This window comes from Quercus lobata, chromosome 6 (assembly GCF_001633185.2).
Source record: "Quercus lobata isolate SW786 chromosome 6, ValleyOak3.0 Primary Assembly, whole genome shotgun sequence".
Classification (NCBI taxonomy): Eukaryota; Viridiplantae; Streptophyta; class Magnoliopsida; order Fagales; family Fagaceae; genus Quercus; species Quercus lobata.
Window position 1 is genome coordinate 49,640,675 of NC_044909.1, and position 27,893 is coordinate 49,668,567.

At 35.0% G+C, this 27,893-nt stretch overlaps 1 protein-coding gene across 4 annotated transcripts; it reads right to left on the reverse strand.

The window, feature by feature from the left end:
- Positions 1 to 196: 196 nt before the first annotated feature.
- Positions 197 to 27,893, reverse strand: LOC115995423 (ABC transporter D family member 1). Of its 4 annotated transcripts, XM_031119981.1 has the most exons (28): positions 27,534 to 27,893; positions 25,992 to 26,061; positions 24,926 to 25,087; positions 18,799 to 19,078; positions 15,837 to 16,061; positions 14,039 to 14,236; positions 13,417 to 13,871; positions 13,136 to 13,274; positions 12,973 to 13,051; positions 11,529 to 11,767; positions 11,072 to 11,376; positions 10,867 to 10,978; positions 10,607 to 10,765; positions 9,423 to 9,522; positions 9,238 to 9,346; positions 8,473 to 8,563; positions 7,852 to 7,976; positions 7,569 to 7,718; positions 7,406 to 7,478; positions 5,798 to 5,978; positions 5,565 to 5,723; positions 2,769 to 2,930; positions 2,461 to 2,697; positions 1,344 to 1,507; positions 1,191 to 1,243; positions 1,014 to 1,092; positions 578 to 708; positions 197 to 461 (listed from the first exon to the last, which is right to left on the reverse strand). In XM_031119981.1, exons 3-27 carry the CDS (start codon positions 24,985 to 24,987, stop codon positions 622 to 624), a joined length of 4,023 nt encoding a protein of 1,340 aa, XP_030975841.1. In that variant the 5' UTR covers positions 24,988 to 25,087; positions 25,992 to 26,061; positions 27,534 to 27,893; the 3' UTR covers positions 197 to 461; positions 578 to 621. The 4 variants fall into 4 exon arrangements, with proteins under 4 accessions (XP_030975841.1, XP_030975842.1, XP_030975839.1 ...); XM_031119982.1 differs by lacking the exon at positions 25,992 to 26,061; XM_031119979.1 differs by having other exon boundaries at positions 197 to 708.

The window sequence follows — 27,893 nt, forward strand, 5'->3', positions numbered from 1 at the left end:
TAACACAAGTTTAGAAGATAGGTAAACAATTCAACGCTAAATGATAAAAACATTGGGCTTTTCCTAATGCTAACTCAACGAGGCCCATAAATAGAGTCGAAGGATGATGAAATAGAGTGATGAAAGAGCGACTATAATATGAGGATGATGAAAGTTGAAGGCACTTCTTTGGGATTAAAGAAAATAAAATGCAGAATGAGATCAAAATAACCTTTTCTTCTGGCATTTTTATTGATGGGGGGCTAATAAATGTAATAGATTTAGAATTCTTACAACATATGATATGACTGATCAAATGGCTAATAAAAAGGGGGAAAAAATGGAAGAAAACTTTACAGAAAGGATTTTACTTTATGCTACTTAAGCTATTGTGACACGCTTGTACGCTCCAATCTTATTATCCATTTGTATAATCGTTTCTGCACTCGGACTGATTTGATTAGCATCTGACTTAGCCCCACCTGAAGTATATAGCACAATAATTCATGGTATATGTAAAAAAAATCAATTTCTTCTATTAGCAAAGCCAAATATGGCTTTTTCCCACCGCAAAGTGTAAGCGTTATTATCATCTTACACGGTGAAAAAGGGAAGTCATTGCAGATGCTAGCAGAGTTGACTTCATTGCTTGATTAAACTAAGTTCCCAGTTTCCCTCCCCATCAATTAGCCGTAATTCGATGGCATGGAATGGTATAAGTGCTGGTCGCTGCCAATAGACAAAAGCAACAGATAAACATAATGCAAAGGGAAGGGAAAGAGAGAGAGAGAGGGGGGGGGGGGGGGGAATGGATAAATTTTATAATTTACAAATGGGAACCATGGTTTAGGAAGGTACTCAAATCACACTGCATTATGATATTTCTATATAAGGGTTTTAATACTTTTATTATTTTATGCACATAACCAAACTTTAAATTTATGTTATTCTATATAAAATCTGTGCATGCAGGGAAATGGTAGGGGTAATCAATACAGAGTGCCTCTAAAGTACAACATACTCCAAATACTTACTTGTGAGGAGGTAACAACTGTGATTCCTAAATCCTTTGCAATCCTATAAAGGTGTTCTTCGACATCAACACTTGTTGCACTGCAATTATAGAAAAGATAAACATAAAACCAAGAAATCAGATAACCGGCAAACCATCTCCTTTGAGAAGGAAAAAGATGAGTACTTCCATAACATACTTGGTACACTCGTCAAGGATGCCAAATTTAGGCTTGTGAAAGAATAAGCGTGCCTGGTACAACAGAAATATCGTATTGAAGTTATAAAGAAATTTGTCACTACATTCTTTATAGCATTTTTTTAAACAAGTGACTTGTATTAATTTGGCTCACCATGCCCAATCTCTGCTGTTCCCCAAGAGAAAGAATATCTTGCCAATTCACATTAGCATCCCAACCGGCTTCCTCTCTTTCCAAAAGATAATTTAATCGAACATTCTCCAAAATAGTTTTCAATCGTGAATCAAGGATGTTTTTGGTGTCAGCAGTTTTTTGACCTACATTTCCACAATTACAAAGAAATATATTAATGATACTTCTCCTTAAACAATGGCTAGAAGAATGTATTAAAAGCAAAGTAATTGGTGCAAACATATATTTGATAAAAAGTTGACTTCATAGCATTTTCTTTGAATTTCTTGACATAGAGAGGAGAGACTTTACATACTATCAAAATCACCCATGAAGCTGTAGCTTCTTACTAAAAGCTCATGATAATGGACCATGATGGTGTTTGGTGGGAAACCATGGCAAAGTCAAGCAATAGGATCCAATTCAAATGTTTCAACTTTAAATGTCTGTTTGGCATCAGCTTATTAGCTCCAGCTTTTAGTTTTTAGCTTTTATGTACAACTTTTTAAAACCTTACTTTTTCTGCATTTTCTCAAGGTACAAGTATACTTTAGCACACTTCCAGCAAATAGTTTTCAGCAAAAAGCTAAATAAACTGTTCCTAAACAGACACTAAATATTGTCTAGATGTCTCCAAATTCAGCACACATGCTAATATGTTAATGTCAAGAACTAGAGATGTTACTTATCCCCAAAAAAGAAAAAAACAAGAAAACAAACTAGAGATGCTGACATACTCTAGCTTTGGGATGCCCAAATGTGCATCCCCAGGAAAACATAAACTCTGGCTGATCCTTGGTTAAACACAGTGTGAAGGGACAATTTCAAGAAGGCTGGGAAAAAAGCAAGGAAAAAAGGGTGAAGGAAAGACTTTTTACTACTACTACCACCATAAATGTTTCACCAATTGAAGTATAAGTTCTACTTCTGAGGTTCAACAGTATTTCAGCCTGAAAATAGAAACATAAGCAAAATGTCTCATACATTTCAACATGAGAAAAAGATGACTTGCTAACCATATCTAGAATCTAGATATGATACAGTAGGATGGAAAGTAGAGTGTATAGCATAGGTATTCTGATCTAATCAAGAAATTCACCTTTTCCATACAACTTCAGCGCCTTCAACTCTGCTTCCTCAGAGGAGAGAGGATATATAATTTGATCCCTCAGCGTTCCTAAGCATGTATAAGGTCGCTGAGGAACATAGAAGACACCACAACCAGATCCAGCCTCTTCAGCAATATTCTGGTTTGGTTTAGCAAGTCTTCCGCTAACGACAGGCCACAGACCTCCAAGGACTCTAAAGACTGAACTTTTCCCACTCCCATTTGGACCTTAAAATATTGCATTGTTGTCAGAATCAAATTTGCATAACCGGATAAATATAGAAACTTACTTCACTAACCAGTTACAAGCAGGCTTTCCCCTGGTCTTATGTCACATGTCAACTGCCTAGCCAACATTTTGTGTGCCGGGGTAATGATATCCACCTCAGAGAAGGAAATGGCTTCTTCAGAGTAAAGATCTCTCCTCTTAGATAGTGACTTACTATCAAACATAGAATCCGCTGCAAGGCCAGCTAATATATTAGCACAAACATATAACTTCCGATGAACCAATTCAAACAATCATCAAGCAAGAATAATTGTGATTAACCATAATTTACATAGCAATATATACAGGCAAAAAAGCCAGTTCAACTCATCAATATATTTGAAGAAAAGCATTGTGACATGGTACACATTACAATCAAACAAACGAAGACAAAATAAAACTACACCTAAGTTCCAAAGTTTGATATGGCGAGCTCAGAAACTAACGTCACTATGATAAGAGAGATTTATTTTCTCCCTGATCCCTTTTAACAACATTTTTTAGCCTTTCCAAAAAGTTTCAACATGCTGTAATCCACATCTATACCGATAAAACAGACATGCTTCCCAAATGACACAAGAATAAATAAACTCAAAACTGTGTCATCATCGTCCAACTGTCCCAGCAATCTAAAGATAATTATAGAGGAAAAGGAAAGCATAATAACTCTGCAGTTTATACCCCTAAATCTCATCCTCTGCCACTTGGATTTAGTTACTTGAGAGCTCTCCTTCAGTAATAAATAGTATAGCTCACTTCTTCTTTTTTCTTTTTTTACCAATAAACCAAGGCATGTTCTTCATGTTGCAACTGATAGAAAAGAGAAGAATGATCACATTCCAATAAACCATATATCAGCTTCCCATCAAGTAGTCTCTTCCTCAATATCTCCCCAATAACAAGCGCTAGTATGGTTCCACAAACAAACTAAGGGGCTCTATACCAGCTGAATGATGCGGACACGAGAATAATGTCAATTGATTCCATTGGTCCAGATTATGGAATGAATTGATATGAATCTTATTTTGAGGGTTTTAAGGGAATTGTATGTTATCTTAATTAAGATTTTATCTCCTTTATTTTATATAAGCCAATGCCCTATTTATAGGCCACAGAGTAAATATTATTGTTAGATTGACTTTATGAATAATAGGAATAGAGATTCTCTCTCTCGCTTGGTGGATATTCCAAGCACCTTTAGATGATGAAGCCTACAGGCAGATTCTAGGTGTTAAAGCGAAGAATTTGTCATGTACTTTCTTTCCTGTTATTTTTATTTGCTACCCTCCCTGTCATGCACCAAATTTGGTATCAAAGCATACTTTGGTTCATGCATTGTCAAATCAGACCACCAAAATCCTTCACTGCCGCCACACTGTTGTTACCAAAGCCATAACCACTGTCACTAAGTAAAACCTGACTCAGACTTGCATTTGACCCGAATCTTCAAAAGCCCCAAGTTTGCAACTGACCCAACCTAACTTACATAAACCCAAGACTTCACCCAACTCAACCTATTCAAAAAAAAAATTCCAAACCTTCAATGACCCCACACCCCCCCAACAAAAAAAAAAAAAAAAAAAAAAAAAAAAAAAAAAAAAGAACTTTTACCCAACCCAACCCATTAAAAAAATGACAAAAAAAGGCCCTTAAACCCAACTCAACCCATTAAAAACCCAAACCCGATCCATCCTTAAGCCCCATTTAGTCCTACATCTGTTACCCATCTTGTGCCTCCATGAGTTGTACTTGACAAGGTCAAGTTTCTCTCACCCCAAAAGAATTAGTGTGGACACTACATTAATGCCAATTGATTCCATTGGTCCAGATATGGGATTTGTGTTGATATAAATTTTATTTTGAGGTTTTTAATATTTGATTGCCATCTAATTATGAATTGATTCCCCTTATTTGATATAATCTGCTACCCCTTTAATATGCTTTAGAGTAACAATATTGTTATGTCGAATTTGATGAATAATACAGAATAGAGAGTTTCTCTCTCAAGCTTGGTGTTGATTCCAAGCACCTTTTGGTGATAAATTCTAAGGGTTTCAGTTATTCTAGGTAGTGAAGTTTAGGATCTGTCAGGTTCTTCTTTCTTTCCTATTATTTCTATTTGCTACCCTTGCAGTCCTGCATCATTTAGCCAAAATCAAAGGAAAAACAATGGAAACTAGATCCAGTGGCTGGTTGAAGAAAGAACAGATATTCACTAGATCTATATTCTAGATCAAAAGGATAACTGAAAAATCCTCAACCAAGGGCAGTGGATTGAATTGACACCCAAAATGTGGGAAAGATCAACCTGTACTAACCTTATGCTTGACTGAAATGGAAAATAATTCAACAAGCAACATACAGATGTCAAAACATAAAAAATCCAAAACTCCCCTTCTTTTTTAATTCAAATAAACATAGCTGGTACAAGTCAAGGAGGTACAAACAACCTGACATTTATCCAACCCAAAGTAAAATAAAAATTTTATTCCCTAGCAAACAACACAGTCTCCAAGAAACAAAGGATCGAACTCTGTACTAAGCAGTTAAAACTCAGTTGCATCCAAAATCTCATCATCATTTTTGTTTTTTCCGTTTTACATCATTTGCCTCTCCCAGTCATCACAAGAAACTGAGAAAGTTGGACTATACTTTTTTAAAAAGCTCAATAAAAATAGGCTAAACCGCCAAGAGAGCCTGGTAGCAGCTCATGATTAAAAATTTCAGAGACGAAAATTAGAAACTACTGCATATGTAAGAGACTAAAAAGTACAGATTGACCAGACAAATATTAGTTGAAGTCTTAAAGGAACAAAGAAAGACATACTGGACTGTGCAGCATCTAGAAGCTCTTCAAGTTCAAAAATTCGGTTAATGCCACCAGAGAGCTCAATGATTTTCTTATGCAATTCAAGAATGTCGCCAAAGGCTAAAAAGCTCTGAGATACAACAGAAGCTAAGAACCGCAATGCATGTGCCAGCTCACCTGGAGAAAATATCACCATATAAGAGAGAGTAATTATTAAAAGTGTCATGAAAGTATTGTTATGCTAATCATACCTTGAGTGGAAACTAATGCTCGGTCACCCTTGTGTTCCATAGCATATAACAAGCTCAACCCCCAAGTCACATTATGTGGGAGTTGCTTTGTGGTAAAATCATCAAGTATACCAAACAGCCATTTCTTCTTCAAAAGAGACGTGGAGTGATTGAGAAGCTCCCGGAATCTTGACTCAATCATCTGCTTAGTATTAGGAGCATATAAATTAAGAAATTAATAGGTATACTAACGATGTGAAACATAATGTTAAAGACCGCATCTCATACAAACTTTTTTGGCTAGAGTTAACCATGCTGCATACAAAACAAGTTAAAGACAAGTTCCTTCCCAAAAAAAAAAAATACAAAACACAATGTCTAATAGCATTGTGGTTCAGTTGTATCTATTGTTTTCACATCCTTGAGAAGTAGCAGACAGCAAAACATCCTTGAGAAGTAGCGGACAAGTTTTTTTCACATCCTTGAGAAGTAGCAGACAACAAAACATCCTTGAGAAGTAGCGGACAAGTTTTAAAAGTTGCCAGCTACTACAAGGAGTGCAATGAGCATATGATAAAGGAATAGATAGGAAGAACTATAAAAGTGTAAATGTAAGGATATTAAGCAACACAAATATCCTTGCCTCAAATAGAATCAATTTTGATAAGCTTCAAATCGATACTCGAAGGCAGAAGCATTTATCAAAATAAAATTCAAGAGTAGAAGAATAAAAGCTATGTAGACATTAGTATGGCCAAAAGTACATATTCAAGGAGTTCTACAATGTTCGACTGATGATCCTTAAAGACACCTAACCTACAACAACAATTTTCTTTTCTTGTTGAGTCCAGATTTCAACAAGTCATTCAACCTCTTAATTGAATACATGCTAGACATCCAGGTATCACCAAAAACAGGGGGGGAAACATTTCATTAACAATCCATTAACCGTTTTTCACTTATTCAGAAGATAAATCTGACCCAAATTGTCACCAATCTGTAAATGAAAGTTCAGATATTTATGATTGCTAACACATCAATGAAAACTTTAAGCTTCTCATTTTAACCTAAGGTGATTACCAGACAAGCTGAAGTAACTAAATAGATGCTTTAAGACAGAGACAGTAGAATCACTACATTATTCAGATCTTTATTTTTTCAGTGATAGGTCACCATAGCATTTACCAAAAAGGAGATGTTATTTTAATATCACTAACAAGAAACATCATTTGAATTGAAAACATCACCTAAAAAGACAAGTTCAACTTCAATAGAATGTATTCATCTAACAAAAGCCTTTTTTTATACAGGGAAATTGAAATTTTAAGATGGCTTGATAAACAACATGGCATATTCAAGTGTCCTATACCAGTGCATTCTACACCCAATTCTTATGTATCAATCCCCTTTTAGAAATTATCATATAAACTAGTCACTTTTTTCACTGGTTTACACTAGTCTTTGACAATTAGGACAATGAGTGACACCAACAATCAGGTGAAAATCCAAACCCTACATCTATGTTCAAAGATCAAGGTCCAGACCATCAAGCAATACCAACATCCATAATCACAGAAAAACAACTTAACATCCATACACAAAACATACTGTGAAGTTCAGGTAACTTACAGCTTTTTCTCGAGCACCACCCCCAAAGAAAGCAACAGACTCAGCATGGGTACGCAGTCTTTCATGCATGAACCTATTTATGCATGATAAAAGGTGAGGTTAAGGTTTAAAGCAAATAGCTAAGCATTAGCAAAGCAGGAAGCTGAAACAAAAAAGAAGTTACCTAAAGGTTCCTTCAAGTTGTTGTTCTTGACTTGCCAAATCACCAAATTCAGGAGTAAAAGTTCTTAGAAAACCCAGACCCAGTAACATATAAGCATACAGTATGGCAACTCCCCTATGACCTGTTAACAGCTTCATTCTCCAGGTAAACCTTGACAATAAGAGCAACATGTAATAATGTATCAATCAAAATCACAAAAGAGGAAGTACTAGCTGGACCTCATATCAGTACTACTGGCACCAACTCCTGCCACTATGATAACTAAATTGAATAAAATACTCACCAGACAATGTCCACAGATGGCTTTACCATTCCAGTAACCAGTCCTGACAAATCAGTTGTCAACTTTTCCAGATCATGAGTTAATCTCTGATCTGCATCAATACTTTTGCTTGCCATGTTAAAGACCTACAAAGACAGGCGTTTCACGTGAATTTGGCATTACTCCTGGATGTCTCACTAATGAGCTTAAAAATCAAGCAAATAGCTTTTAATGAAACAAACACCAATCCAAAAGAACAAAATCATATATTTTGACCATGAAGCATAAATTTTAAGACTATTTTTTCATAAATAAAATTAAAAAATCATAACACTGACAGTTAATACAAATACCAAAATAATATAAACTTTTAATAAGTTGGTCACTGACCCAAAAATTGAAACTACTTAGATTTTGATATGCAGTGCACAATTCCCAAAACAAAAATCTTTTTCTGAATCATTTGAAACGAAATAATACTTAATTTTGAATCATAGCAGTGTCAGTTAATGCAAACCATAAGCAAACAAAAAGCTTTAATTTAATGCGCTGCGTCTGAGGATTGTCTACCAAGCATGCTTAGGGGGTTCACACATGATAGACATGCCAAAATAATCAACTGTGCACTTCAGACATAAGTACCTTATAAAATGCATTATTTCTCAAATAGTTCTTCAGTAAGTGTTGGGTCAAACGGATCCTCCAACCAAGGGCCAGCCTGGCTGTCAAGTGCCTATAAAACAAAACAGAATTAGACCATTATTAAATGAGTGGTAATAAATTGTCTTAATTTTCTCTTCACCACACCGTAAACAATCTAATACAGGTAATCATACAAAATCAGCTGTACAAGAGCATTAAGTACAGAAAGAACAACTACCAGCAACCTACTCAAGAAAATTACCACAGATGGAATATTACACAACTTTCTTCCCTGAGGAACAAAGTAAACAGTATATGGATTTAACTGCTAACACTCCATTTTTAGCAAAATTTTTTATATAAAATGTGATTTTCAGTAGCCAAAAATCAAACTGGTTAATGTCTTGAGTTTTAAAAAAATTCTTCTTTCTTTCTTTTTTTTTTTTTTTTGATAAAAAAAAAATTTATTAATAAAAACAAAACTAAGTACACTGGGGGACCTTCTCCAAAAAAAAAAGTACACTGGGGGTGTACTCAGGGAGAATTACAAAAAGCTCTCAAACTACAAAGCTCAACCAAATCTAAATGAGAAAAACAAGGAGAAGGATGAAAAGCAATATGCCAATCTAACAAGGTACAAAGGAAGAAGGTTTTAACATCAAGGATAGACCATTCACAACCATCAAAACTTCTAGCATTCCAATATTGTCAAAGGCACCACACTTTGAAGAAGGTGCAATAAAAGAAGATGCAGCAAGAAATTACCTTAAAGAAGGTGCAACGAAAGAAGATGCAGCACTTTGAAGAACACTAACACCAATTAACCGAAGAAAGGATGCCTTATCCTGCTCCAAAACAAACTTCACAGTGGTTCCTGAGAAATAATGCACTTCAATGAGAAACATTATCCCTATGATCATAAAATGCTTACAAAAGGGAAACGAAAATACCATTCAGTGAGGCAATACGATCTGAGATCCATGTTCTTGATACAACAAGAAAAGCAACTGCAAGCAATTGTGCTCCTTGTCTATCAAGTAAAGTTGGTACCTGGAAAACAACTAGTTTAGAGGTCAATAAAAACATTTCTAAGAAACTCGTAGTTGTGGATCCAAAAAAATTCCATGAAAAAATGATGCTGTAGCAAGAACCACTTTAAAATAATCTCTGTTAGAAGCATTCAACAACCCAACAAAGATCAAGATTACTAAGCTCGAGGAAAGAAATATATTGGAAGTAACTGGGAAAAATGATGATTTCACATATAAATTTTAGGGTAGAAATTATGAACTTTGCTGTTCGTATCATGATATACTGACAACAAAAACTGTTATTTGTAAACTTAAGGGCATGATTGGTAGTTGTTTTTTAAAAATGTTCTAAAAAAAGATTTTAAAGATTTTAAAAAAAATAGTCAAAACCATTCACCGGCAACCAACCACCCATGGCTGGAACAAACCCAATCACAAATTTCACCCCAAGTCCATTGACCCAATACAACCAAAAACCACCCACAGCTGCGAAGGACCTAAGATACCCTGTTTATGACTAAGAAATCAATTTATTAGACCAAGTGTTGGGTTCCATTGTCAGCACATCTCTTTCTAATCTTTTTTTTCTTTTCCTTAGTCTTTTTTCTGTTTTTTTTTTTTTGGGGGGGGGGGGGGGGGCAGCCAACAATGTCACAGAATTATCATAATTTTCTAAAAATTAAAAATTATAAAAAAATAAAATAAAAAAAACCACCAGGACTCCCAATATAAAATGGTGGATTGCAAAAAAAAACATCTACAAGTTAAAACAAAGCAATAAAGTCAAAAGCTACAGCCATTGAAATTGTCAAACAAGTACATTTTCAGGCAATTATGTGAATATCTTAACCATTGTAATTTGCAAAATCATAAGGATGAAACTTCCACTGGGATTAAATATTGAGAAGTTTCAAAAGATGAAGAAACTGGAATGCTAAGGGCCATCTTGTCATCAGAGGATCCAAATCAAGAATTAAAACATCAGAAAATAACATAATTACAAAACACAACCTTTACCCACTATGCTGGTGAATTTATACTATGGCAACAATATAGCATAATAAAACTGACTTAAAAATCATCACCGAGCCAAAAAGATTCACCAGTATTTTAAACATGGCAGCTACTCTCAATGGCAATGCCCTCGGAGCTGTTTGGAATTGTGGAAACAGAGGCAATTGAACTGTTTGATCCACAGAGGGAGATCTTGCTATCACCTCTGTAATGTATGACTCTGCCTTCGAATTTGAAAATGCAGAATTCTGGACAAAAACCATTGAACACAGAGTTGTATAAAGTAAAACGGTACAATATAAGAAAGCTAGCCATAACAGGAACTAAGATTTGAGAAAATCTTTTTAACCTTTACAGTCGAGGCAAATGCTCGTTGAACAGCCATTGCATCACTTTGGCGGTTTGTCTCAAAAGGGTTCACCATAGTGCTATCTGCTTCAGTAAGGACTGGAGAATCCTCCCTGCAGTTATAACGGAAGTTTAATAAACAAAAGTCTTAATTCCTAACATAAACAAACATAAATATTGCAAATTAGCAAACTTAGAAATCCTACCTTCTATCATGAACCCTCCAGCCTCCTTCTCCATCCAAGGATAACACCAGATCATGAAATGCAACTAGTGCTGGTCGATGTGATATAGTTATGCATGATGTTCCCATTGCTCGAACTTTAGCACAAAAACGTTCCTCCATATCAGTTGTAACAGCACTTGTGCACTCATCAAGAATTGCAAATTTAGGTTTATGGTAAAACAGTCTAGCCATCCCCAATCTTTGTTGCTCACCCAGAGACAGTTCATCTCCCCAGTTTATCTCTTTCTCAGGTGGGTAACGGTCTAATAGGTACTCAAGGTCAACCTTGAAAAAAAACACACACGCGCCCACAATTGAAGTAGGAGTATCAAAGGATGTTCATCAAACACCGATAGAAATAAAACATTTAAGCATCAATGTGAATCATGTGATAGTCAGAAAAGAACAAGAGAGAAAAGAGAAAATAGTAACTTTACATTTTTCAATAGCTCCACCATCCCACTATCAGTGAGAGATTCAACCTCTTGATCTGCAGTAAGAGGATAAATTAACTGATCCCTAAGTGTTCCTACAGCTGTGTACGGTCGTTGTGGCACATAGAAAATCTCCTTATTAAGATCAGAACCAACCCCAGGTTTCACAATGTGTCCAGATACTAGAGGCCAAAGGCCTCCTAGAACTCGGAAAAGTGAGCTCTTCCCACTACCATTTGGACCTTCAGCAGAAAATAATCAATAAATTCCATATTTCATGATGACATACTGAGCTGGTATCTCAGAAAAAAATACACCATTCATACTGAAACAAGCATTTTTATATATATTTAAAATCACAAAGCAACATATTGCATTTAAAAAACATCAAATTGTCAGTTAAATAGGTTGACAAATAAAATACTGAGTACGAGCTGTTTTTATGTCAAGATGCTGAGTATAAAGGTTATCATCACATTGCAAACAATGCCTACATATGTTGACAAATGAGGTACTAAGTACAATTCTTCTAAAAATTAAATTTTCTTGAATTACAATCTTAAACTACCCTGTCTACCCATGCCCTTAAATTGTATTTTATTTGCATATGTGCTGCTTGGTTTTTTCCCCTTGGTGTCTGTTTTGTAATTTCTGATTCTGCCATAAAGAAGTAGTTTGTAAAGGATTTTTGACAAACCATATAGTTGTTCAGTTCCGATATAAACTGAACCAAAAATAAAACCAATTAAGAATTGAAATGATTTTATTTTATATCCAGTTTATCTAGACTTAAGTTAAAACCTCTTCTTTTTTTTATAAGTAAATTTGGACAATTTCTCGATTTGTGCGATAAAACCTCCACCTTAGCCTATACCTCCACCACCACCACTCTAGCATCTTAAAGCATAAAGCCATAGCCACCTCCAGCACCAACTCAACCAAACCACCACCCCAAAAGCTTAAACCCATGTGTACTATAACGTCTGAGAATAGCACATTGATGCTACCTTGGGTCCACCGTCCACCATCACTCCCGGGAGCATCATAAGTTCACCACATCCACAAAACCCCCAACTTCCGCCACACCAACACTGTATTCAACAGAACCACATCAAGCAAGCTGTGTGGTCTACAGATTTAAAACACTGAACATTACTTGCAATAAGCTACCAACACTAAATACCATACCAAATTAAGCACTTTGTAATGAATGAATACTGTGCTCTGTTGCACTGAGAACATTAACCATCATTTAGAATCAAAGTTTAAAAAAACAAAAAAGAGTACTATGATCTCACATAATTTTCCTTTTTCTTGAAAAAAGTGAAAAGCATGCTGAGGAAGAAGACCAATGTAGAATAATGCTCAAAGTGCAAGAAGGCACATAGCAGAGAAAATATTAATGCAATAACACCAAATAAATATGCTCTTAAGTTAAAAAGGCTACCTGTGATCAAAAGATTAGATCCTGATTCAACCCTTAGAGTCAACTTATCCACCAAAACGTTACCAGAGGGGGTAACAATCTGAAAATACACTATTACTATAAGAACATAAAAACACAAAAATGGTACAAACACAAGGTAGACAATACAAAGAACTTCACATACCTTGACACCAGCAAACTCAATGTAATTAGCTTCACTAATGTATTTAGGGCTCCCATCTCGCTGCAGAGAAGATTTATCATTACCCACACTTAGCTCTCTTGATATGGCCATTAATTCATGAATGCGGTCAGCATAACCACTGTAAACAAAGATGATATGTCAGAATATTATTCAAAAGTCAGCATAGGACATGCCTAATTGCCACCATCCCTCTCTCTCCCTCTCTAAAACGATGCTTATATTGATTCTTACAAAACACCTATTTTATTCTCATATTATACCTGAGACGATTAAGACGTCTTGAACTTATAGAAAGAGTCCCAAGAGACTGAAATAGTGAAATTATGACACTTGTATGATATCTTAAATTGCTTAACATCTCTGCACGCCCTATGGTTGAAGTATCAGGTCTCAGATGTCCAGAAAAGAAGGGCTCAATGATCAGTATAACAGCAACTGTAGCACCAAGATACTTCACTAAAAAGTCCTGAATCATCCCAAACCACCAATGATCGTGAAGCACAAGACTCATATGCTTAAGCAAGTTTTTAAACTTCTGCTGAATATGAGACTCCTCCCTGCTTTCTCCACCATAAAATGCTATACTTTCTGCATGGGTCCTCAACCGAGAATGCAGCTGCCGATAATCTCCTTCCAATTGTTGCTCTTCGGACATTAGTTTCCCAAAAGCAGGAGAAAAATTTCTGAGCATGGCACCTGCTCCTGTTACATAGGCCTGGAAAGCAACAAAAGAGGTTGAAGTTGCAAGCTATAACAATTATTACATTAATCTACAAGCTATCAGAAAATAGTGAGGAAAGCAGCTGTATTGTAACATCTAAAGTATCAAGAACCATATCAAAGACATGAAAGATCAGGGCAGAGATTGACAAAAAAAATTACCAATATCCAGAACAGATATTTGGGGCTGGTATAAGAACACAGGCGCCAAGTATAGAGCAGACCATCAGTTACAGCTGTTAGATCTTCCTGTACAAGTTCACTCAATTCTGAACAGAACCTCGGTACATCACTGGCAATTCGTTGTTCAGGATTACTTATTCGGCCATCAACATGTGATATTTTGTAATAAGCCATATTCTGAAACCAAAATAAAGAATTAACAAACAACAAAAAGAATGCGTTGTTAGTACCAGGTAAAACACCGTCACGCATTCACTAGGCAACTTCTCAATTATTAGATTCTGCTCTTTCTTGTGTCAACAGTGAAAAGATGGTTAAAAAAATGAGATTTTCATGATCTTAACTAAAGAGAGAGCACTGTAAATGTTTGAATGAAAGCAGGACATTAAGATGCAGAAGCAATACAAACCAAACGAAAAGGGCAATACAAGATGATTATGAGAAAATCAGCCATATGCACACTAAATAACTCTCTTCCTCATAAAGGAACCGAAGGTACCAAAGAATATATATATATATATATATATATTATATCTAAGATTGCATTCAGAGAAAAGGTTATCACAACAGGCCTTTTTATTTAAAACAAAATTATCAGACAGAAAAAAGGTTTAGAAATGCAAAATAAGATCCAAATGTACAAAACTTTTTTTTTTGATAAGTAATAAAGATTTATTGATATAAAAAAAAAAAGACACCCAAGTACACAGGGAGTATACAGGGGTGTACATATCAAATACAAAAATTACATAAATCAAGTAAATCCAAATTTACAAAACTTACATAGCTATACCAGAATGTATCAGCCCAAATTGCAAAATCTGAAGTTAAAAGAAGAAGGTGAAGGTTTGGATCACACATCCCAAAATGCACTCTATGCCTAACAAACTATTGTAAAGTAGCAAAGGAGCTTACAAGAACAAGCACTTAAGATTTGCCTACAAACTTGAGCATACAAGAAGATGCGCTTTAGACTTACCTAAAATCCTTAACTCTCTTCAGACGGAAACCCTTGAATTTTGCCTTCTTGGGGTATCTTAAAAATACTTTTTTTTTTCTCTGATCAGTTAAAATTGAACCCACCCAGCCCCTTATAACCTGAGCCAAGGCCCAAGCATGCAGAATATATTAGAAGCATGGAAACAGTAACTATATCATATTAGCTCACATCATTTTAACCACTGAGAAGATGTCAAAGGAACAAGGGGCATAGGACCCTCTAAATGTTCCACAAATTACTCTCAACAGAAGGTCCTAATCTTGGTCAAAAAAATCAAATTTTTAGGTAAGCCAACATAGGATCTCACAAGAAAATGCAGTTTCAGATTGGCCTACAAATATAAGATATCCAAGTAACAGAAAAGATCACCTAGACCCATCTAACTTGTTACCTCTTCAGCAAATAGTATTACTGAATCCATCTTTAGAGTGAAATAAGCCCTCCCTAGAGTTTGCTTCCTTGGAAGCTAAAAGATCACAAGCTCCTTGTAAACATTTCCAAATAATGGCCAATGCCAAATACATATAAAATAACTTCTGAGCTTGGTCACCAATATCTAACAAAGCCTCACTGAGGATTTTTTTTTAATTTTTTTTTCTTTGAAATTTCTGGCAAAGCATATAGACAACCCTAATAAAGAAAGTATACAAGACGTTAAAAATAAAAATTAAAAATTAAAGAAAAAAAAATAAGAGAGAGGGAGGGAAAAAAAAAAGAAAAAAAGGAAGCAAAAAACTAGTGCAGCAATCTGGCACCCAAAATGGCAACCATAAGTACCTCAAAATAATGAGCATGGATAAGTCTCGTCAAAATTTTTCTGAACCGTAGACTTAAGATTCCTGTAATGTACTTTGAAGTCGCATGCATGGTTGAAAGAAGGAAACATAATAAAATATTTTCTGAAATCAACCGGAAAAATAATGGTACACGTCGAAGAAAAGCAGCACGGAATAGAAATCCTTGCACTTTCGCTAGCCTGTTGCTCAAAGAAGTTCGCAAAACCTGAAAACAGTGGCAGAGGTAGTAATCAGCAGAAAGACTAGAAGACCACTCATGTCCTTGTCACAAAAACTTGCCCATTCCTTATCAGTAGAAAATTCATATTCTCAAATAAGTAATTTTTTTGCATATAGCTTAAGATTTGGCAGTTCTCTTTCCCCTTTTTCTTAGGTATTAAGACAGACAAGATACGTAAACCTTCACTTCTGACCTTAAACCATACAAATATGCATTCTTATACACAATAAATAAACACATTAAAAAAGCACAAAAATAAAGAACGCATTCCAATGATATACTTAGAGATGACTCTTCTATCTAAATCATGGTTTTTTTAATCCATTCCTTACAAGGGGAAAGTTGATATTCTCAAATAAGTTAATTTTATGCATATAGCTTAATATTTGGCAGTTCTCTATCCCCTTCTTAGGTACTAAGACAGACAAGATACATAAAACCTTTTTTTGGTTCTTTAGGGCCTACTGGTGACACAGCAGCTGCAAGTTCAAAGCCCATCATACCACTCATAGAAGGGATTATGTCTTTTCACTTTAAATAAGTATAGTAACAACCATCAACAAAATTTATTTTAACAAGACATTACATATACATCTGCTAAGATATACATGATTTTATACTTTCTTGTTGGAGAGTGATTCCTTCAAGCCTGTATTTTATCTTTATCTATTATCCATCTGCTAAGATATCTATGATATTACTTTCTATGTTGGAGAGTAACTGCTTTGCTTGAATCTGAATTATCACAAGTAAAGAAAAAAAATTATAATTAGAATTCAAACTGCAATCCCTTCTAGCTTTAACTCTAGTAGTATTGGGCTGCCAAGCACAAGTGTGTATGGGTTCAAGTCTCAAGAACCACCTCTTCATGGAAAAATGCTGAAGGGTATGATCATATCAAAGCCAACCCTCCTAGGGGAACAGTACAGAGTATTGACCCTTTATACTTGGAAATCCACATGTTTAACTACTGTTAAGAAAAATGGGACTGTCCAATCAGATGAGGCTCTAATGAAACCGGCCAGCAATCGCATCTGTTTCAAGCTAAAGTAGGATCCTTGTTGGGGGTGAAGGAAAGAAAATAGAACAGAGAAGGGGGGATACAAACTAATAAACTTCTAACCTCATATAACGGATAATAGTACACATGAAAGTATGCCTGAAACAAATCTGAGAAATTACGTTATATAACCATAATTTGTTACCCCAGGTGCTCTTTAAGCAAATTTAAATTCTTTACCTACAAAAAAAATGCAAGAGAATAAATACAATACCCACATACTCTAATTATCTTCAGTATCACTAAAAGATGTTAACTTTATTTTATAAAAGATTTACAACTTCTTGCTTGGACTAAAAAAAAAAAATTAAGGAAAAATAAAAAGTTCAAACTTCCCTTAGAAGTAGTATATTAACATATACAATTGTCTCTTACAGGTAGTCCTGTTTTCTTTTCCTCTTTTTTCTCCCCAACACCCTTATTGTCTAAAGGTTTTTATGCCTCTACCCAAAACAGAAAACCAAAAAAAAGAAAAAGAGGCAAGTGATCTCTCAAGGTTTAATAGGAAAAAAATGACCAAAAAAGGAAGTTAAAGAAGGGAGCACCAAAAGGTTTAATAGGAGAAAAATGAAACTTTAATAAAGTGAGAAAAGAAATATGAGTCCTAAAACATTAGACCAAAGTAGCAAACTCAGAACTTCAGATGCGGAATAAAGTCAGAGCAAAGAGGAAAAAAAATGAAGAGACATTTCATGATATAATATTTAGTCCCAACCCTGGAGAGTACTGGGGATCAGCTTCTGGACACTTTTGTAGGCACTTTGTTTGATTGGTCTTGTGCTAGGGGCTTTATGACTCGAGATTCCATTTTGTCGTTGTCCTTTTGTACATAATTTCTTTGTAAAAAATTTGGTCACTTGGTGTACTTTGTGCATGAAGCAGTATTCTTTTAATAAATTATTCTTACTTGTCAAAAAAAGAAAAAAAAAATCCTGTCCCCACAACCTTCTGAGTTGTAATTAGGAATAAATATTTGGAACACAATTTCCCGAGAATATGATCATTACAATTTATATTTTATACATGATCATGGTATAAATGTTTTCTTTTTGCATATTTTTCTTATTTTTAATTATATCTTTTGATAAATACGTGTTACAAAAAAGCACAGGTTTTATTCATTGCAATAACAATACACAATTCAAGAGCTACATTCATTTGCCAAAGAAAGGAAAAGATTTGTAGATCCAAAGCTACCAGCTATAATTTTCTTTTTTGTTAAGGCATAATGACAAAAAATGCAAAAGCAAGCCCCCCAACTATAATGGAGTACATTTGAGACACTGTCCAAAACAGATCATAGAAAACATACTGATAGCTGACAAAATACTTGCAAGGGAACAAATGTAGAGCCATTACAAAATGTTAAAGGTTACAGAACTTGTGGAAGCATTCATGATAGTATCTTTCAGCCAAGAGCTTATACAGTAGATATTAAAACTTCATATTTACACTCATCTATATAATGGTTCAAGCATGATACCATTGAAAGGTTCTTTCTTCATGACTCATAATTATTTGAATTTTCATGATTTTCATGTCTCAAAGTAATACACACTAATATTTAAATGGAAGATAAAGTTATAAAAAGAGTAATTGGCAAATAACAACAAAAGGCATTTGAAACTCTCCACCTCAGATGTGCACAAAAAAGAGGCTTACCACAATGGCCACTAAAGCTAAGAGGTCCCTCATACCCATCTTGCCCATCTCAGACAGTAAGATTGCAGCAAGGACTTTTAGTGACTTCAATCCTCCTTTCTTCCGTGTAGTTTTCTTCACATTACTAGTATCACTAACCACGTTCTCCAGTTTTTCTTTATCATTATTGAGCCCATTGTAATGATGAAAAGAATCAGGCTTTTTAGAGCTAAACCGTGATTGCACATACACAGCAGTCCCTCCAGCAACTAAGATACCAGTGGCAAGTAGCAGAGTTTTCCTGTGGAACAAGAACAATATCATAATTGTCTGTATAAAGGGTCAAGCAGGGGGTTGTACACATGATGGTATGTAGAACACAAAAATATATGGTAAGGAAGAAGGGACTTTTCTGTCACAATGATATTCAATTAAAGCAAACACAAAATTCACTAGACCAAGAACAAGGAAACCAGAGCATATAACTTCACAAAAAATAATTGAAATTTAAAACAGAAAACAAAACAAACAAAAAATGCAATAAAATGCATATCCATAATAAGATGTGCCTTTTGATGATGGATTGTACAATAGACAGCAGTCCAAAAACAGATTAGACACATTATTCTAGACAGAGAAAAGAATATAACACTTCTTCATTACTTATCAATAAAAGATAAAAATAAAAAAGAGAGAGAGAGAGAGAGACGAAAATAACTCAAGAATACCAAAGTGACCAAGGTCTTTTTCTGCTGGTGTAGCTGGTTGGTTTTATAAACTTTTTTTTTTTGATAAGTAATAAAAATATATTAAAAAGAAGGGTGTCACCTGAGTATACAAGAAGTATACATCAGGGACAAAAACAAATCAAGTGCATAAAGTACAAAAGTCCATGAAACCATGGACTGAAGAAAAAGAACAAAAGCCTAACACTGTAACCCAATCCGGAAGAGTCTTAAGGAAAAAAGGAGGGGAGTTAAGTTGGTTTTATAAACATAGAAGCTCCTTTGCATGGAATTCTGCCCCTCATTGTTTAATGTGGGCTATATGGGAGGAGAGTAACAATTGAGCATATAATAATGAGTCTACTATTTTGGAATTGAAATCTAGTTTTCTGACAATATAGTTTGAGTAGTCCCAAAGAGGTTCTAGATGTTTGCAAACTATTTTAGATTTTGTTGATGATTGCTCTTCCTTTGCGAAAATTGGAGTTTATATTCTTTGGAAATCTTTTGTGTACACACTCTGCGCATAAAGTATCTCCTTCCTTTCAATAAAATTATTATTACTTGTAAAAATTTTATAAAAAAAATCCATTATCCATGTGAAATTTAAGTATTCAAGCCATAGAAAATAAAAGTGCAACATTGTGCCCTCAATTAAACTGAAGGATGACATATCTAGGGCTGATTAAAATCAAATTATGTCCAGCTTCATCTTCTTTTTTTTGATAAAGTATCCAGCTTCTTCTTCTTCTTTTCTATAAGCAGTTTTTTAATAGACGATTTGCTAACTCCTACAAGTTATATATGTAATTTCCAATTGTTCTTTTGATCTTATAAATTAAACCAACGTATTCTCTTAGGTACAACTTTTTTAAAGCCTCACTTTTTCCTAGGAACAGCTTATTAGTCAAACCCCACGTTATTTTCAGCTCACCAAAATAAGCTATACCGAACAAACAATAAGGCTTCGATGTTTTTATTATTGTATTTCAAAGATTATATCCAAAAGCAAAACATATTAATCCTACAAAAAAAGGCAGTGTATCCACAATATCCTAAACTCTTTAAACTTTGAATGACCATAAATTCTTCATTAGTAGTAATCACAATGGCACCTTGCAACCACATAAACTATACAAAATACCATGAACCTGGGCAAAATATCAATGCACAAGTCTCTATATCAATATATTATTTATGTAGGGAATTTCACTCAAAAAATGGAAGTTTTAAGACTTATTTGTGCTAATAAATTTGAATCTTGAGAATTGATAATTGACGGGTTAAGATTAAACTTACAAGTTAGAATTTCTTAGAACAGATTATTGTTGCTAAGATAGAATTGGAATTTGAAAAATGACCTATTTCAATGAACATAACTTCAATTGACCAAAAAGAATCTATGCTTAGACATTTTGTATCTTCAATAGATAGAGAGTTAGTGTTTTGACTTTTGACCATTATTGATGGTTCTTTAAAATTGAAGAAAATACCCTTCATGTTTAGTTGTTTACCAACATTGCTTTGAAGAGAGCTTTTTTTTTAAAATCTCTTTTTTTTTCTTTTCTTTTTTTCTTTTTTTTTGATAAGTATCATAAAACTTTCATTAAGAAAATAAAACAGCCCAAGTACACAAGAAATATACTATATGGGCATCATCCACAAGAAACCAAATTACAATGATCAAGCAAAACAGGAAAGGAAAGACAAGATAAAAGTCAGTAAAACTAAACACCATTCAAGAAGAGTAAGGAAAAAGAAAGACTTAAACTCAAGAATGGACCGTTCACATTAAAAAAATATATCAATTTTTTGAAATGACAAAATTACTCTAGTATGTAGGAAGTATATGAGAACTCTAGAAGAATCACAATCTAAAATTTATAGGATCAACAAATTCTACAGAAAAAGAAGACTTGATGCTGGCTAATTTCTTCATTCAAGCAGATAGAGTTCTTAGGTATAGTGATTTGAGCGAAATCATTGAGAGCTCTACTCCTTCAAAAGTTCAATTATTCCTTTTTCACCAAATAATCCATATAAGACATGACAGAGTAGCATTCCATATTTCAATCCTCATAGCCATACCACATTTCCTTCTCCAACAAGCAAGACAATCCACCACTGTCTTAAGCATCCCCTATTTAACCCCAAATAAAGAAAAGACGAGCACACGGAGTTCTCTTGCTAGAAAACAATGAAGCAAAAGATGATCCAATGATTATCCACTTTCCTTGCACATTAAAATGCCAATCTAGCACAAACCCCTCTTACAAGGATTTTACACTATCACTTTCTCCAATGCCGCTATCCAATAGCACTCATTTGAAATTTCAAGGAACAAAAGTGTTCAGTAGGTAGCTTGAAAGTTAGAATAAAGAAGGTAGAAAACAAATACAAAAAAAAACCAAAAAAAACAAAAAACTTATTAACCAACTCTAACTTCCAATCATGAAAATCTTGTATAAAATAAAGATTCCAACAACACACTCCTCCCTCCGATATAATATTCAAAGCAACAGAAACCACTTTATGTCTAGCCAAGGCAAACAAGCTTGAACATTGTTTTTTATTTTCATTTAGTAAGTTGCACCTGGTAGGATTTGAACCCCACAACCTCACCGTTCGCCTTCCCTCTTACAAGGGGGGAAGGTGCCATTTGAAAAAAAACAAACAAAAAAAGAAGAAGAAGAAAGCAAGCACTGAGAACATGCACTAAAATTCCAGCTCCAAATGGCCTATCTTGCCAGCCACAAAGAATCTTTGATTGTTTCAACCAGAAAAAAAAAAAAGAGAGATTAGATTAGTGATTCAGTTTCTAAGAGCATTAGCATTTGGAGTTCTAAAAAAATACTCAATTTACACTCTAAAAACCTATTTTATCTATTTTACAACTCTCCCAACATCCCATTTCTTATTTTTCACATCACACCTAACACTATTCATTTATTTATTCATTTCTCACTCTCTCTCTTCCTCTCAGTCAGCAAACCCACACAAGCCACAAAAACCCAACCATCCACCTCCATTGCCAGCCACCACCAGCCACAAAAACCACTGCCACCACCACCACATACAAAACCCACAACCCACAAAAACTCAACCATCCACCCCCACAACCAGCCACCGCCCCACCAAAACGACCCTCCACCACCACATCCAAAACCCACAACCCACCAAACAATCCACAAAAACCCCACCCCACAGCCACAACCAGCCACTGTCATCACCAGCCACAAAAACCACAGCCACCACCAGCACACACAAAACCACAATCCAACAACCACCAAACCTGGTCTGCCAGAGAGAAGTGAGAGGCATGAGAGAGAGAGAGAGAGAGAGAGAGGTGAGGTCTGAGTGAGAGAGAGTACAGCAGAAGAGAGAAAAATAAAAGAGATGCTACAGTAAACTATAGAGTTTACTGATGTGTAAAAGTTTACTGTAGCTGGTGGGTAAAATTTTTAGAGTTTGAGAACCTGGATGTGGGCTGTTTTTTGTTTTTTTGAAGTCTAAAATGACATTTTGGGAGTTCTAAAACTCCCAATGCTAATTGCCTCCTAAGCATGAGGATAAAAAGCTTAGCCCATCAACGGTAAAAAGCCCCTTGATTACTCAGTAACTGGTTCTAGTGGGTGGGGTCAGTTGCCCGTAGGAGTTTGATTAAAAATGAGAATTGTTGTACGGTATAGTTTGCAACATGCAACTAATTTGAGTGAAGTTCTCCTATGTTATCAAAAAATAAAACTCCCAAAGTTAATGCTCTAAGAATGTTGTCGAACGCCAAGTCAGGCTTCATTGGTTCTGTTTCCTAGTTAGCTTCCACTCCTCAAGGTATGAAGGTCAAAGAATTGCAATGAGAAAGGTCGAATTTTTGTTCTATAGTTCAACTTTGAACACCAAAAGGCCTCAACAGGCAATCTTTACTATGTCATTATTTACATTGTCTTCATTCACAAGTAATGATGTTATTTACATTGTCGTAATTCACAAGTAAAATCATTATTTACATTGTCTTGATTAACAAGTAATGCCATTATTTACATTATCTTGATTCGCAAGTAATGCCAATATGTAGAGAAAAATGCTTCTCAACTGTTTAATTCTCAATTTCTATTAACACATTTTTAACATTTATAAACAATGACAATCTGTCCTATCTCCCCCAGAACAATAAAATCTCTCATAGATATCTATCGCATATTACTCTTTATCCTCAGCTATTTGTGTGTGCAGCCAATAAGAAAGCTTGTATTTCTGAAGTGTTAAGTCCTCTAGTGGGTGAAAATGATAGTGTGGAATTTAAGATTTTATAGGGGATTCAATGATTGGGAGTTAGCAGCTTCTTTCTCCTTTCTTTACTTCATCCAAACTCAGATTCCTAGGGGTGGAGGTTGTGACAGTCTTTGTTGGCGTCTAAACGGAAGTGGGAGATTTGAAATGTAACGCATTCTACTTTCCCTTGGAAGGGCATTGGAAAGTTAAGGTTCCTAAAAGGGTGGCTTTCTTTATGTGGACAGCACCAAATTCTAACTTTGGATAACCTTATGCTTCGTGATCGCACTTTGGCAAATTGTTGTTGTATGTGTTGTTGTAATGAGGAATTTGTGGATCACCTACTGATTTTCTGTTCGGTAGCTCATTCTTTGTTGATGTATATGCTTCAGTTGTTTGGAATTGATTGGGTCATGCCAAGTTCAGTTGCAGATTTATTATTTGGTTGGTATCATTGGCTTGGGAAACATAATTCTGATATTTGAAATTTAGTTCCAGACTGTCTAATGTGGACTATTCGGACTGAACATAATCGACGTTCTTTTGATGATACTGGGAAAACTCTAGCTCAGTTGTTAGATTTATGCCAACGGTCCCTCTTTGATTGGTCTCGGTGTTGGGGTCTCTTAGATTGTTCCGCTCTTATGGATTTTCTTTTGTCTCTTAGAATAGTTTAATGACTGTTTGTTATTTTTTGTTTCTTTTTACTCTTTGTTCACTATCATGAACCCTATGTATTTTTCCTGCTATTCCTTTTTCAAAAATATATTTTCCTTCTTACCTATCAAAAAAAAAAGATATCTATTGCATATTATTCAATATCATGTAAATATAGTCTCTGCTGGATCTTGATTTTAATGAATTTCAACTAGTCAATTAATTAGGTTTTCACATCGCTCATTAAACAATCAATTTCTATTAAATCTAAATTCATATAATCATATATTGAATTAAATTATACAATGCCAGGACTTTGTCAAAAATAATAATAGATTATAAAATTTTGGTAAAATCATGACCATAAAAAGACAGCACAATTGCAAGAACCATATCTATAAAACCCCAAAAAAAAAGAAACAATAATGGAATTGAATTGTTGAAACCAGCCATCCACATTATCAGCAGAAACACAAATAGAAGGCAGTAAATACCTCCTTGAGGCAAGAAAACTTCGACCATGCTCTGTTAATTGCAAGAGTTGAAGAGAAGGCATGGCTTAAGATCAACCCCCCCTATCAACAAATATCAGCAACTGTGATGGCTTCCTCCTAGCCCCCAGAGCTAGAAATTAGATGTAATTGAGAAAACATAATCTGCAGCCAAAATAGGAGTAATAAAAAATTTCAGAGAACATGAGACAGAGTAGAAGCATTTAATGGATTAAGGATGAAAGCTGCACACACTAAAAGCGTAATTGAGACATGTTTTCTGCGAAATTACACATTATTTTATATCAACTATGAAGCCAGTGTCACCCCTTAACTTTAGCTATGGACAAATACAAGGCAAATCACACTACACAGGACACATATATACATCCCAAACGGTCATTCTAAATGTCAAAATCCAGATTCGCCTTTCCTTTTCTATTTATTATTAATTTTTGGACCAGTGGTATACACCAGGCCCTTTCATTATACATCAAATTCCAACCATAATTCAAAGGTTTAAAAGGTGCACTGTAGGACTGAAAAGCAACCATCTTAGGAAACTGACATGACAGTCCATTTCTTCTTTGCCATTTTGGATCAAAATAGATGAAAATAGACATGATGGAGCGAAAAGAAGTAGACAAAGCATAAAACAAGGGTAAAAGTAGTAAAGAAGAATATTTTAAATATGGAAATGACAGGATAATTAGATAAATGGTAGAAATGAATAAGCGTGGTTGGCCTTAGTTAAATAGGGTTCATAATGCTGCCTCAAATTAATTGAATTTAAGGCTTAGTTGATTTGAATATGTGAGAATTGTGAGAAAATTTATAAAAATATTTTTTAATAAAATATTAAGAATTCATTTAAGGCTATACTTGATTAAGGACTCTATATACATTTTTGGATAGTTACTATGGAAGAGGGGCCATTTGAACCTTGGACATCTCCGTGGAAAGTCCTAGTGCCATTTGAGCTACAAGGCTGTTGGACCATAGACACAAATATATTGAAGAACAGTTTCAGAAATTTGGAGGAGAAATTAAATTCTCTACATTCCCATACATTTTTCTCATTTGACAATTATTCACTTGGAATTGAGTAAGCAGCCTAATGGAAAGGCAGCTGTTGATATCTGCCAACACAGAAGAAGATGATCAAAGTTAGCAGAGATACTGTACAACAATAACAATGTATTAAGTAGACCCTGTATATATACCACAAACACTGCCAACTACACGTAGAGGATGCTACATTGCAGTACCATTTCAAAGTAAGCTCTGAAGGAACCAAAACCTTTGAACAGACAATAATGTTAACCATATGTAAAATTCAGTGAGGGCATAGTTTTGGGAGACTGAAGATTCTAATTTAGGACCAGCAAACATGCATTACATAATTTGCTTGTTCTTAACAATAGTTCTTGGCACAAATAACAGTTAACATATCTGCAACATCACTTATCAAAAAAACATGTCTGCAATATCATTTGACTAAGTTGATAACCAACTAACCAAGGAATCACGAAACTGCTTGAGCAAACTAGTAGAAATGCAACAAGCATGTCACAGATGATATTCCCAAGGATTTTGTGAAAGTTTAGTTATAGGTTCTTTGGAGAAAAAGAAGCACTTCAAGTAACAATTTCAAACCCAAGTAAAAATCAAGGTAAGTTTACCTAATGAATGATAGAGAGAACAAAGAATAACATGGTTAGTCAAGAGCTAACGGATACCCAAAAAAAATAAGTATCAAAGATTACAAGACACACCATATATTGATTGCATTGCAATGTGGGTAATCTAAAATTTTCGGACCATAGAAAGGGGACACCTCTTTTTTCTTTTTATGATGTCATGGAACCTTACCAAGGCAGGGCCCTTCGGACCCACCCCTATGGAGTAAACCATAGATACACGACCCCACCTACCAAAACTGTGTATTAGGTAATCCAAGAGAGCTCCTAGTGGCTATCGAACCTAGGATGTCTAAGTTTACAGCTCATCTCAAGCTTCCAACCACTAGGTTGCACCCTGACGGGACACCTACCTAAAAGTGATGATTTTACATATTTTGAATCAATTGTCCATAATGGATAGGATAGATGACATTAGGAAATGCAACTTGAGGGTGGCCTCCACACGGAATGCCTCTCTCTCTCTCTCTCTCTCTCAAAGAGTCCCAAACACCTTGTTAGGGGGTGGAAAAAAAATGAGCTATAACGCTAGAATTGCCGTATACAATTTTCAATTTAGCTACTTTCTACTTCCACACACACACACACACACACACACACACACACATAGTCCCAAACACCTCTCACTAGGGAGGGACAAAAAAATACGCTATAACTTGATTTAATTGCCATATACGATTTTCAATCAGCTACTCTAGCTACTTTCTACTTCCATACCAGCCTAAAACTAAATTTCCTCGACAAAAATATAACCTAATGCCCAAACACCTACCTAATATAAATCTATCTAAATTATCACACAATCAAGTAGAGGAAGAAGAAATTCAATTTCACAGTCCCTTGTAATTTAGAAGAACAAAAAACAAAAACAGAATTGGAATTTCCAATTCCGGTAAAATCGGTTCCATTACCTGATGAGAATTTAAGCTCTTATCCAGGAGGAGCCCAAGCCGGACGCCTAAGAAGATTGAAACGGAGATCTTGGCGATCGAAACCCTAGGATTTTCTCGATTTTCTTTTCTTTTTTTTGGTTTTTTTTTTTTTTTTTTTTTTTTTGTCTAATCCAGAAGAACTGTTTGGATGGCAGGAAAAGAACCGGAGAGAGGAAAACTCCAAACCATAAGGAGAGAGATTGTAAGAGTTTTCATTATCAATAGTTTGCTTTTGAAATTTTATAGCCAAGGAGGAGAGGAGAGGAGAGAAAGTGAGAGTGATTGTGATTGTGATTTGTGATCTTGAATCGTGTCAGCAGCCTTTTCCGGAAATTCTCT